The sequence below is a fragment of the Notamacropus eugenii genome, chromosome 3 (genome assembly GCF_028372415.1).
Source record: "Notamacropus eugenii isolate mMacEug1 chromosome 3, mMacEug1.pri_v2, whole genome shotgun sequence".
Taxonomy (NCBI): domain Eukaryota; kingdom Metazoa; phylum Chordata; class Mammalia; order Diprotodontia; family Macropodidae; genus Notamacropus; species Notamacropus eugenii.
In genome coordinates, this window is record NC_092874.1 from 284,306,234 (window position 1) to 284,319,849 (window position 13,616).

Consider the following 13,616-nt stretch of genomic DNA (forward strand, 5'->3'; position numbering starts at 1 on the left):
ATATGGTGATTATTTCTCTTCTAGATCACCAGACTTGCATCTGAGAGCCAGTATTCACCTACTCTTCTACTGAAACTTATTCATACTTGGAGCAAAAACCCCAGGTATGATTTTTCTCCCTTCCTGAAGAACAAAACGATTTCTTTCTGGTCAGTTTCCATCAAAGTTGGCGGGGCATGGCATTGGTTCCTGATGGTAGCTTTCTGGTAGCGGGTGGTTATTTATGTCTTCGGCCACAGGTTGAAACAGTGTGGGCAAAGGGCTGGCCTATCACCTGATTTTCTTGGTTGTTGCTGTTTTCTGAATACAGGCTTCCCAATAAAAGCTGAGTGAGAAGGGGGCCCTGGGTCGTTGTGACCCTCACCTATAAATGAGAATTTCAAAGTCAGTACCAAGGTGTTCTTCCTAAATAATTGCCTTGTGCAGACATAAATTCGCTTGCTTTTATCGCTCAGGCAGTAAAGTGGAAAGAACACTGAGGATTGGACTCAGAACCAGGAATCCCTATTTCTGTCCTTCACTTTTCCTCTGGGCCTCAGTTTTCTCATCTGTTAAATCAGATGGTTGAACTAGAAGACTGTATCATGGTAACAGGGGTGATAAAGTGTGACTTTAGTGTTTTTAGAATTAAAAAAAAATAATCTGGAAGATACTATAAAACTTTCCCTGAAATGTCCTAGGTTTTAAATTTTAAAAGCAAATTATTTATTTATTATTTCTTTCATATTACCTACCTCACCCATTATACTTATTTCATTTTTAAAAATAACAAAAATTTGATTTTTTTTTCTCCCCTCACCTTTTCTAAGGCCCGCTTTGGAAAAGGAAGATGAAAGCCTTTTTTAACAAACATGCATAATTCAGGAAAAAGCAATTCCCTCATTTAGCCGCTTCACAAAATATTGATTTCTTGTTCTGTCTCCTGAGTCTGTCACTTCTTTGCTTAATCATTGGTCCTCTGGAATTGTGGTAATCACAGCCTTGATTAGTATTCTCAGGAGTAAGTTTGAAGCCTTGAAAACTGATCAGTGCAACTGTCAGCCATTATTATGTTTTTGTATATGTGTATCAGAGATTTTCCTGTGGTTTAATGTTTTTTACGTTCCAGAAATATAGATATATAGATAACTAAAAGAAATATATAAGACTGAAAGTCATTCCCTAGTAGATAAGGTTAAAGGATTTGGACAGTTCTCCCGAAAAGGACAACAAACTATTAACACATAAAAGAAGGCTCCGCATTGCTAACGCAAGTCAGAGCAATCTTAAGTTTTCACCTCACACTCAGCAAATTGTTAAACGTGAAAAAAAAGAGAACAATTGATGTTGGAGGTGTTGTGGAAGGATGGGCGCCCTAATGCTCTGTTACGTATGTGTGCGGGTGTATACATAGGTTACAAAAATAAGCTCAGAACACTGAACAGCGTGACTTGAGGATCATAACACACTGAAGGCAACAGTAGAAAAGAATAAAGTCCCATTCAAAATAACTACAAAATGTGCAACCCATCTGCAAGTTGTTCTAACAAAGTACACTTAATGCCCTCATGGACACAATTGGAAGATGATTCTTTAAGAAATAAAAAGAGGCACGACTTAAGTAGATGGAAGACTATTCAATCCTCAGACTGGGCTTGCTAGTATGATGAAAATGACAATACTCCTAAAATCATTTGGCATATTTAGTGCTAAGGGATACTTTACAGAGATAGGTTTAAAAGAAAAAAGAGGAACCATAGGCTTTTGAAATAATGAAAAAGGATAAGAATGAAGATTGTACTTTAAACTGTATCATAAAGTACTTGATAAGGTTAAAAAAAATGGAAAAAGTAGATGCATGGAATGGACTAGACAAGGAAGAATCATAACTGAACCCAGTAACCCTAGTTAAAATTATAATATAAAAATATAAATTATCTAACAAGGCAGTGCCTCTTGGACAGACTGCTGGGAAAACCAGAAAGCTGTCTGGGAGAAATTAGGCTTAGATGAACATTTTTTTATCCTCTCACGCAATAAATACTACAGAATGGACATGTCACCTGAATACTGAGGATCATACCCCCAAAAAATTTGGAAGAGAAGCATATCATCTATCTATTTCACAGCTAAGTGCAGGGAATGAATTCTTAACCAAACAAGGCATGTAGGCAATTACAAAAAAAAACAAAATATAGGCCATTTTGATTATGTGAAATCCAAGTTCTTTTTCATAAATAACATTAAAATATCAAGAGTTGAATGGGGGAAGTCTTCATATCACTTCTCCCTGAATGGTCATTATTTTCATGTTTTTCTGGCAGATACTTCCCTTTGCTGGCAAAACAGAAGCCTGGGGACCCAGAGTGTGACATCCTCAAGAATGTGTTCGCCATTCTCTCAGCCAAGATCATGTCTGAAGCCACAGCCAGTGTAGTCATGGATATAGCTGACAACCTCCTTAACAGACCTGATTTTGAACCCACAGACACAGTATCCAACTTGACTGTGACTGGCTGTGTTTATACGGAGATAACAGAAAATGTAGATGGTATGAGTAGACGTCAGTGTTGGGGTCTTGGTATAGGGCAGTGTTTGTTCCCTTCTTGTCTCCCTCCCTCCCTTTTTTCCTTCCTTTCCCCTTCCTTCTCTTCTTTTAAACCAGACCTGTGACTTCAGCCATGTCCAAAGCTCCCTTTAGTAGTACATGTATTAGCAGAGAGACGATAGCAGTGAGGGTCAGATTCAGAGAAACAAGAACCCGCTAGTCCATACATAAGGATATTTATGTGCTGCAGATGGACTGAGTTTTAAAGTGGAATGTTATCCATGTTTTATTGCATTTTTATTCATTTTGTTTAATATTTTCAGATTATTCTTTCTCATCTGATTTGGTTCACCCCGGGAATGCCTAGAGCCTTGAGAAGTTAAGTGATTTGTCTAGGGAGCACAGAGCCAGCTTGTGTCAGAGGCAGGACACTGAGGCAGGACACTGTGGCCAGCTCACTATCCATTATCCCGTGTGAGCCTGTTGCAACCCTTGTTTTCTCAGCAGCAGAGCTAATTTTTAAATAGGACAAAGTCAGTAGGATCAATCCCAGTCATGTTAATTAGCTGTGGCCACTATGACTTTTATTTTATTTTTCCCTTTGGATCTGTGATCTCATCTCATTGGGTGATTGCCCCTTCCCCATTGCAGGTTGCAGTGCCTGGGCCATGCTTCTCTGTCTTTATTTTCCGCATAGAGAGCTCTGCGCAGTGAACCATGGCCCCTTCCTCTTGGTCTTCCAGGGCTTCTTGGGGGTCAGTCAGATGCTGCTGGCTCTTTGCATTTTATATCCCTTGCTTTCACACACTTCTGGCTCACCTCCGTTTTTAATTATATACAGAGATTAAAACTTTGAAAAAACTCTTGAAATTACACTTTTGCTATAATGGAAATCTTGACTGTAGCTGAATGATGTTTACAATTAAAAGGTTTCCTACATTTCCTACATTTTAGTTGAAAATTTATAGCACCAATTAGTCAAAGTGGCTACGAAAGATCTGTGATGGTTTTAATTATTTACATAAATGATTGTAAATTATAATATATTCTATAATGATTGTAGAATAGATATTCTATCTGGTTTAAGCAGATAGAAACAGAATAAACTGCTAAATTCATGTTTTCAGTGTGGTGGGAAGATCTGTGGTTCTGCAGTCAAAAGACCTGAGTTCACATCTTGCCTTTGATACTTGCTACTTGTATGATTGGGCAAGGCCTCAGTTTCCCCCTTGGTGGAGAGGCAATAATTCCATGGAAGGAGAACCAGCTATAGGACCCAGCTCCTCCTGTAGCCTTGGACAAGTCACTTTTCCTCTTTGTAGGATAAGAGGGCCTCAGAGGTCCTTCCCAGCTCTTGATGTGTGACCCTGTGATTATTTATCACTTGAGATGTAAATAGGAATGATAGATTCTCCTCTGACACTCTTTTTGTCATGCTGGCCACCTGGGTTTTCCCTGGGGTTAATAGTTAAGCACATCCCCTCAGGTGGGGGCTCTCAAGATGGAGACACTGCATCAGAGCCTGGTACTTGCTATCTTCCAGGTCAGTTTCCTCAGGGCTGTGCTTACTAAGTTGAGAATGGCTTGTCCCTGGGTTGAATGAATGGAGGAAAGATTTTTGGACAGCTGCCCTCTAGGGTAGAGCTGGTGAGTAGAGATGGTTTTGCAGCCTGTCTGTGTGAATGCAGAAGTTGTCACCTCAAGGAATCCTGGGCACTTTGATTCTGCCTTCAAAGCTGTAGTCGTCATCCTGTGTCATCTCTGCCATCCTTGAAGATTGCAGGTCTGTGTTGGATTCGATAACAGGCAGCTTGTGAGGCCAAGCCCCTGATCCTGACCTGTCTGTTACAGAATCCATCACCCTGGGTGGGAGGCTCATGCTGCCCCAGGTACCTGCGATCCTTCAGTATCTCAGCAGAACCATGGTCAACGTGGAAAAGGTGAGGAAGAAGAAATACCGGGCCCAGGTCAGCAAGGAGCTCAGCATCCTTTCCAGGTGAGGGGAACATGGCTGCTGTTGTCCCTGAATCCTATTTCTAGTGGATGCCAGCGATCATTTGAACATAGTTTTCATTTCTAAATATTTCTGTTAATGGAGAAAAGTTTTCAACTCTTGAAAGATCTTTACTTTTAAGTCAGCCCAAGGTTTCTATCGCTGTTGTCTTAGGAGCCACTGATAGGAGAAAGAACTTTCAAGAAAAGAGGTTTCTTTCATGAACTGCCTACCCCCTCTTCTAGGTCCCCTCTGTGAACCAGACTGAGGATTTCCTTGTTGCTGGAAACTCCCTACCCCAATGCAGATAGGTACCTGCTCTCTACTTAGAGTCTTGAAAAGGGGCCCAGGATGCTGAAAGTCTAAAGATGCCCCACATTTCAGGCTAAGTGAGAGTCAGGACTTGAATCCAGATCTTCTTGCTTATGAGGTCAGGCCTCTCAGCTTTGCCACCCTGTCTCTGATGCTCTTACACTGACTAGATCTAACAGTGGCTGATTTGCCTGCTTGACCTTGGATGTTTGAACTGGACTTGTGATCCTGTGGGCTGTAGCACATGAGGAGGCAGCCTGACCAGGGAGTAGAGTGCTAAATGCCATTTCAGACTCTTAGGGGCTCTGAGTTTGGGCTAGTCACTGAACCTCTCCTTCCTTATCTCTAAAATGAGGGAGGTGGACCCAGGGGCCTTCAAGCCCTTTTTTGGCTCTAAATTGGTGATCTTTTGATCCAGCAGTCCCAAGACCTTCCGGGACAGTTGGGAAATAAACAGTATAGGGTGTCAGATTTTTTTCCCCAAGTCTGAAAATTCTTCCAAAGACTCAGGAGCCTTGGATTCTGGTCCTGTGAGTTGCCCAATGAGCAGGCATTTCTCAGGGGCTTTCTATGTAAGACCTAGGGTACCAAAACCAACATGAAGCAGTCCCTGCCCTCCAAGACATTACATCTGGTTGGGGTTGTAAGTGTGTTTATCAAGAAAGGCCTAGAACACATGTCTAGAAAATAATAGTGGCTAATTCTGGGGAGGCACAGACACACAGGCCTGCAGAGGCCTCATATAGAAGGAAATGGGGTTGGGGGAAGGTACTTGGAGGTAGAGGTGAAGCATGGGGGTACAGGGAAGGGGAGAGACATCTGGAAAGGTTCAAGGTGGGAGTCATGGAGGGTGGGAGGGCTGGGAGGCTTTTGGATGACCACTCAAAGATTTGGTCTGAGAGGCAGTGATTGGGAGCCCTGGGAGGTGTGCTTGAGCCTGCTCCCATAGCAAAGTGATCTCACCTGAAATGCCTGCCAGTCACAGCTGGCTATCCACACTTAAATTCTCAGCAAGCTTTTAATTAAAAAAGAGAGACCAGGACCTTGCCGCAGCTCTGATCACATGTGGCTTTAGACGTGTGTCTGAACCTCTGTGGGCCATAGTGTCCTCATCTCTAGCATGGCTTTGTTGGAGCATGAGCTTCCCCTCTTAGACAGGTTGCTATCTAGCTCTAACTTGGCAGGTAGGGCTCAGAGAGATCAAGGGAATTGAAGTGTTGCAGGTAGAACTGCACTCCCAAGCCCAATGTCTCCTGTGTTAGACACTGAGCTCCTTGACAGCTGGGACCGTGTTTGTCTTTCTTTGTATCTCCAGCATTTAGCAAGTGCCTGACACATAGGAGGCACTTAATAAGGGCTTATTGACTAGCTGGATTTTCCGCCTCTCTTTGGATCCCCAGCATTTAGCACAGTTTCTTGTATATATTGGTGCTTAATCAGTGCTTGCTGACTTGACTGTCTACTGTACCTCCATGTTGCTTTTTTCAATTTTATTATATATATAAAATTTATTTTTCAGTTCTCAACATTCCACAAAAATTTCCTCTCCATCTTTCCCCATCTGCCATTCCAGGACAGCGTGCACCCCATCCACCCCTTCCTCCAGTCTGTCCTCCCTTCTATTACCCTTCTACCATCCCCCTTCCTCTTTATTTTCCTGTAGGAATAGATAGATTTCTATGTAACATTGCCTGTATATCTTAATTTCCAGTTGCACGCTAAAACAATTTTTAATATTCATTACTAAAGCTTTGAGTTCCATTTTTCTCTCCCTCCTCACCCACCCTCTTTGAGAAAACAAGCAATTCAATATAGATCATACATGTGTAACAATGCAAAGCACTTCCATGATACTTATGTTGTAAAAGACTAACCTCATTTCTCTCTATCCTGTCTTGCCCTTCATTTATTCCATTCTCTCCCTTGACCTGTCCTGCCACAATAGTGTCTGCTTATCATTATCCCTTTCCCCAGTTTGCTGTCCCTTCTATTATCTTCCCTCTTCTATCCTCTTCCCTTGCAGGGCAAAATTTTCCATATCCAACTGAGTGTGTTATTCCCTCGTTAAGCCAGATCCCATGAGAGCAAGGCTCACTTATTCCCTTTCATCTCCCCCACTCTTCCCTTCCATCGTAGAAGCTCTTTCTTCCCTCTTGTATGTGAGATGATTTGCTACATTCTGTCTCTCCTTGTCTCTTACTCTTAGCACATTCCATTCAACAGTAAGTTTTTTTAAGGTATTCTCCCATCATATTCAGCTCACCCTTTTCTGTCTATGTGTGTGTATATGTACATACACATATATACATATACATACGCACATATACATGTATATATACATACCGACACACATATAATATACGCATACATACATATTCATACACACCAACATATACGTATGTATGTATATATTCCGTCTACCTACCCTAATACTGCAAAAGGTCTCATGAGTTACAAATAACATCTTTCCATGTAGGAATGTAAAGAATTCAGCTTTAATGAGTTCCTTATGATTTCTCTTTCCTGTTTACCTTTTCATGTTTCTTTTGATTCTTGTATTTGAAAGTCAAGATTTTCTATTGAGCTCTGGTCTTTTCAACAAGAATGCTTGGAAATCCTCTATTTCATTGAAATTCCATTTTTTCCCCTGAAGTATTATACTCAGTTTTGCTGGGTAGGTGATTCTTGGTTTTGATCATATCTCCTTTGACCTCTGGAATATCATATTCCAAACCCTTCAATCCCTTAGTGTAGAAGCTGCTAAATTCTGTGTAATCCTAATTGTATTTCTGCAATGCTTGAAATGTTTCTTTCTGGCTGCTTGTAATATTTTCTCCTTGACCTGGGAACTCTGGAATCTGGCTGCAACATTCCTAGGAGTTTTCCTTTTGGGATTTCTTTCAGAAGGTGATCGCCGAATTCTTTTCCATTTCCATTTTATCCTCTGCATCTAGAATATCAGGGCAGTTTTCCTTGATAATTTCTTGGAAGATGATGTGTAGGCTCTTTTTTTGATCATAATTTTCAGGTAGACCAATCATTTTTAAATTATCTCTCCTGGAGCTATTTTCCAGGTCAGTTGTTTCACCTTGTCTTCCATTTTTTCATTCTTTTGGTTGGTTTTATAATTTCTTGGTTTCTCATAAAGTCATTGGCATCCACCTGCTCCATTCTAATTTTTAAAGAACAATTTTCTTCAGTGAGCTTTTGAATCTCCTTTTCCATTTGACCAATTCTGCTTTTTAAAGTGTTCTTCTCTTTGACTTTTTGAACCTCTGTTACATTTGGGTTAGTCTATTTTTAAAGGTATTATTTTCTTCAGCATTTTTTTGGGTCTCCTTTTGCAAGCTGTTGACTTTTCATGATTTTCTTGCATCGCTCTCATTTCTCTTCCTGATTTTTCCTCCCCCTCTCTTACTTGATTTTTAAAATCTCTTTTGAGCTCTTCCATAGCCTGAGACCATTGCATATTTAATTTGGCAGTTTTGGATGCAGGAGTCTTCCTCTGATGGTATGCTTTGTTCTTCCTCATCTGAAAGGATGAAAGAAATACTCATTCACCAGGAAAGTAACCTTGTGTAGTCTTATTTTTTTCCCCTTTTTTTTGGCATTTTTCCAGTCAGTTACTTGACTTTAGAGTCCTTTGTCAAGTGGAGGGTGTACTACCCTAGGTTTCAGAGGTTTTGTGCAGCTGTTCTCTGAGATATCTCTAGGGACCTGTAAGTTCTCAGTTCCTCTAAGGTGGCACAATCAAGGGAGAGGAGTTTACTCCCCTCCTGGCTTGCACTCTCACTGTGTTGGAACTGTGAGTAGGGTTCCCTATCCACCAGCTCCACCACGCCAGTGCCAGCACTTTTCCTCATCCCAGGACTGTCACTCAGGGCTGAGATCCAGATCAGCCTCTGGATTCCCCCAGGCTTTGAGTGCTCCAAAAGTAGATACTGCTGCCCTGGAGCCGAGGCTGGGGCCAGACCACATTCCCCTCTCATTCAGGTGAAAGAGCTTTCTTGCTGACCTTTGAAGCTGTCCTTGGCATTTGTGGGTTGAGAAGTCAGGGAACTGCAGCTGCTGTGCATAATTCCAAGCCCTGAAGCCTGTTCCAGTTCTGTCCATGTCATGTGGCCTAGACTGGGCTGTGCTCTGCTCTGAGCCCAGTGCAATAGACCTTTTCTTTCTGCCTTCCAGGCTGTTTTGGGTTAGAAATCTGTTTCACCTTGTCATTTTGTGGCTTCTGCTACTCTGCTACTCTAGAAATTGTTTAGAGTCCTCTTTTTTCAGTTTTAAAATGGGAGTTATAACATAGCTTCTTTAAAATGTATTTTAGGGGATTGTATGAATTTACCTTTTTGGAAGTTCCCCCCTCATTGGAATCAGCCCACAGGCTCCCCGCACCTTCCCCCAGGTTGTGATGGTGAGGTTGCCTGCTTCCCCCTGACAGGCAGCCTCAGGCTTTCTAAGGAAGGAGAACACCGACCTCAAAGGCCTTCCATCACTTAGGCCAGTCCTGATCCTTAGAATGACTTTTCTCTTGGAGGAGTGATCTCAGGGTGAGGAATTCACAGAGGGCAGAGGATTGGCAGCAGCAGCACAAGGAGAGGGTGGAGGCGTGGAGACTGCAGGAACCTCCAGGAGGGGACAGAGGGATGGGGTGGGGGGGGGTGTTTGGGGCCCTCTGGAGGGAGCAGCCTGGAGAGCTTTGTGACACTGTGACTTCAGGCTCCGGGCTCTCCCCCAGAAATGTTCCACACCAAGCGCTTGTGGCAGCCAACTTCTTCCATTTCTTTTCTTACAGGATCAGTAAGTTTATGAAAGACAAAGAGCAGAGCTCTGTCCTTATCACTCTGCTCCTTCCTTTCCTGCACCGGAGCAATATCGCTGAGGTAGATGCATGTTTGACATCATCCGCGCAGAATGGGGGAGGCGGGGTTGGACAGCAGGTTGTTTGCAAAAGACCTGGAGGCTCTAGGGGACCTCCAGAGCCAGGAGTCAGCACAAAGTGCTTCTGACCAGTCACCCTCTGCTCTGCCCTGGTCAGACTGCATCAGTTAGCTCGAGGGCAGCCCCAGTGCAGAAAGGCTTCAAGTTCATAACACTTGAGAGCTGCTCAAAAGAGCTCTAAGGAGGTTCAGAGGTGGTGGTGCTTGGGTGGATGGACACATGGAGCTGGCATGCCCCTCACATGGGGGCAGGGCTGCCCTGTGGAGCTTAGCACTTCAGCTTAATGCCAGGAACACCTTCCTACCAATGCTAGCTGACCAGAGAGGGGAGTAGGCTGCCTGGGGAGGCCATCAGGCAGACACTTGATGTTGTCAAAACATTTTGGAAAGAGTCTGTTTTCCAGAGCTAAGGCCCAGCAAGCAGGCTGTGACCTGAGCCTGCCTCACCACAGTCCTCTGAGCTCTGGATGATGTCACCCTCTGCCAAAGTAGATTGCACCATGTTTTCACCCAGGACAGTTTTCCTCAACATTTCACTCATACGATCCAAGAAAGTAATTACCTTCCCTGTAATGATGAGGGTGTGCCTTTGGTGGTGTTCAAATCTGCTTTGTTGGGAAAACCTGCTCTGTACTGAAAAGTAATGTTGATTGGACTGTCATACAACTACAGAAGAAAGGAGAGAGGGATGGAGAACAACTGACCGAGGCGACAGCTGAAACCTCCTAAAAGAGGACCAGCTGATTTCTGCCTTTTAGCCTGTGCTGTGCTTGCCCTCACTGGGTGATCTTCTCCGGATACTATTTCATTCACCTGATTTGTGAATAACTCACTCAAACAGAATTTGCCTTAAGCAGCTGGATTTTGTTTAAAAAACAAACCCACAAATTTTGGCTTAATTTTTGGAGCTTGGACTTGGATCCTTGCTCTTATCTCCAATATACTCCAATAACTTGTACTTATGAATAAATAGAGATAACTTCACCCATTCCACTCATTTTTGCAGAGGAGGAAACTGAGTCTGGGATCAGTGATGTGAGCTGTTCTAGAGCACATAGTTGTATAGTTATGATAGAGGCAGGTCTTTGCACAAAGTCTTGCCTTGTGTTTGTCCTGAAGGGAAGGAAGAAACTGCCTTAGATAAGACTACACTTATTTGGAAAGTGGCAGTGGATTTTGTGGGTAATTAAAGTGCTAAGCATTTAAAAACAGTTTGTAGGAACTGTAGTCAGAGGATGAACCTCTGGGTTTGGAGGAGTGAGAGGGAAATGAGGTTGCTGCTTCCCGTCACTTGACCTCCTCCTAGGCCTCATTCTCCCCAATTCTGAAATTCCCCTTTCGTCCTTTAGGACACTGAGATCGATATCCTGGTGACTGTACAGAACTTGTTAAAGAATTGTCATGACCCAGCGAGTTTCCTGAAGCCTCTGTCGAAGCTTTTCTCCGTCATTCAGAACAAAATGTCCCGACAGATGCTCTGTACAGTTTTTCAGGTAGGTACGCGCACAGTGTTTTAGCAGCAACTGACCTTTCATTTGGTAGAAAACTAATAGGATGTTTCAAGTTCGGTTTTTATTTTATCTCATCATCGACCTGTCTGTTTTGTATAAGGAGCTTCTGGAAGCTGTGATGGCCCTGAGTCAGACACCCAAATGATACAGACAGCAGCCCATCCATGTCTACCCCTTCTGTGGGACTCATCTGTGTCCTCCCATAAATGTGTCCCCACGCTTCACCTTCATGTGGAAATACTCTTTCTCTCTCAAAGTCATGTGAGAAATATTTTCTGGTACTTATTCAATCTAATTGCTCAACCAAATTTTTTTTGTTCTAATTTTTAGACGCTTTCTGATTATGAGAGTGGATTGGAGTACATTACAGAAGTAGTCAAGGTATGAAAATAATTTATTCTTTTCCTTTGGAAATGCGTATTGTTAAAACCTTTAGTTGGTACAGTGTCTACTTGCAGGAAGATTTGATGCAGATAGGATTATAATGCCCAGTCACCTTCTTGGGATACAAATTCTGTATCTTGTTCATTCTTAGAAAATCTGTTGTTCGACCCTGATTTTATCTAGGCTGCTCTTCAGCTGATGGCCATGTTTAGTCTGCCGTCACACCTTCTTCACTGAACTACCGTTCAGTTGGGTCAGGCCTGCTGAGGTATTTGCTCTCCTGGCTTAAGCCTGAAGCCATCTCTACATCATAGGAAGGCATCAGAGGATGACTGTGGTCAAACCAAACCCGGGATGCTGAGTGGTCATTTATTTATGATTAAAAACCAATTCATGGTTTTAATCCTGTATTTCCTGTAGCTGAATGCCTTTGATCCAAGACACCTGGATGATATCAACTTCGATGTTCGTTTGTCAGCTTTCCAGAAAATCACCTGTTACATTAAGGAGATGGAAACCGTAGACATCACCTACTTAGTTCCTGTCATGCACAATTGTTTCTACACGTTACAGGTAAGTCATTCTGGCAGAACTTTATGGTGAGTTATTTTAATTTGATGGTTTCCTTCTGTGGTGAACAATCTTCTTGGTCATTAAAGGTCATATCTCAACATCCATTAAACACACACAGTTTTGAAGCCCTTTCCATAAGGCATGGCCCTCATGGCATGTGTGTTTAGGTAGGTGTGTCTAGTAGACATAAGTAAGCAAAATATTGCGTTGACACAGTTTTGAGACCGTGATACATTTAGGACATTTGTGACCTTGTACAGACTCCCATCGATGTCTGTTTTCTCAAATTTCAGGCAAGGGGGTTGGGCTGGACAGCTGCCTTGGAGGTCCCTCCCGCCTCCATGTAAGGGCCTTGGGATATTCTAAAGCGGTACCTTCTGTGTGATGGGGGTGAGGGGAGTATTGTCATTGCTTGGGGTGAGCAGGGTAGACTTCACTAGGAGGTGATGTCAGTCCTGGGAGGCTCATCTAGGCCTCTGAGGAGGAGAGTGACTAGAAAGGTGTGGGGGCCCTCGACGGGCTGTTCTGGCCTTGCCTCAGGAAGGGTGTGCCGAGGACCGCAGAGGCGGAGCAGGAGAGTCCTGGGAGATCTTCTGGGCCGATGCTGGATAACACATCATGAGGGAGGATGGGACGGTGCAGGTTCTCAGCTTCCACTCCGGGGCCATCTCCCATGGGTGTTCTTTTAATTCATTGCTCTCTTTAGGGTTTTGTTCCTTACTCTTTGGAACAGTCATCTCTTTTTGCTCGTTGTCGTGTTCCTGAGCTCTTGTTGTGTGTAAAACAGCACCTCAGGGAACTCACCATCCAAAAGACTGAGAGCCCTGTGAGATGGCTAAGTGGGCTATAGAGCCAGAAAGACCTGGGCCCTGTGAGGCCGTGCCAGCTGGTTCAGTCTCCTGAGCACTACCCCTCCTCTCCCAACCCCCCATCCCTCAAAGGAGGGGCCGGCATGTATCAGGAGAGGGAAGTTCCCTGACCAGTGGAGTCATGAGCTCAGTCCCGTTCCCTCCTAGTCATTCAAATTCAATTAATTTTCATTAATTAGGATTTTAGGAATGAAAAGGGGAATATAAACACCCTCCACGCACATGTATGCATGCACAACTCCTAGCATTTCCCGAATTCACAGACACTGTTCAGTGTCACTGCCTTCCATTCTGTTTCTTCTGTCAGTCCAGTTGTTGGGGGTCTTTTCACCCTGAAGCTAGGAGGTAGGTAGGAGTTTCTGTAAGAGTTAATTCTGTGTGTCCATGGTGATGCACAACTGTCATTTGATGCTGCCTAGTTCTGGTTGAGAATTCAGACATAAGCCTTATAATCTTGTGAGTCCATGGAGTGGGTCATTTCCTCTTGGACAGTAGAGCCTCCCATGCTCC

At 43.4% G+C, this 13,616-nt stretch overlaps 1 protein-coding gene across 1 annotated transcript in view; it reads left to right on the forward strand.

Annotated features, from left to right (window-relative positions):
• The window catches only part of UTP20 (UTP20 small subunit processome component), a 95,669-nt gene that overhangs the window by 55,695 nt on the left and 26,358 nt on the right, over positions 1 to 13,616 (forward strand). Inside the window, exons 29-35 of the mRNA XM_072655707.1 lie at positions 25 to 104; positions 2,304 to 2,530; positions 4,379 to 4,523; positions 9,625 to 9,712; positions 11,119 to 11,262; positions 11,611 to 11,661; positions 12,085 to 12,237. Coding sequence (XP_072511808.1) covers positions 25 to 104; positions 2,304 to 2,530; positions 4,379 to 4,523; positions 9,625 to 9,712; positions 11,119 to 11,262; positions 11,611 to 11,661; positions 12,085 to 12,237 — 888 coding nt within the window. The remainder of the gene's footprint in view (positions 1 to 24; positions 105 to 2,303; positions 2,531 to 4,378; positions 4,524 to 9,624; positions 9,713 to 11,118; positions 11,263 to 11,610; positions 11,662 to 12,084; positions 12,238 to 13,616) is intronic.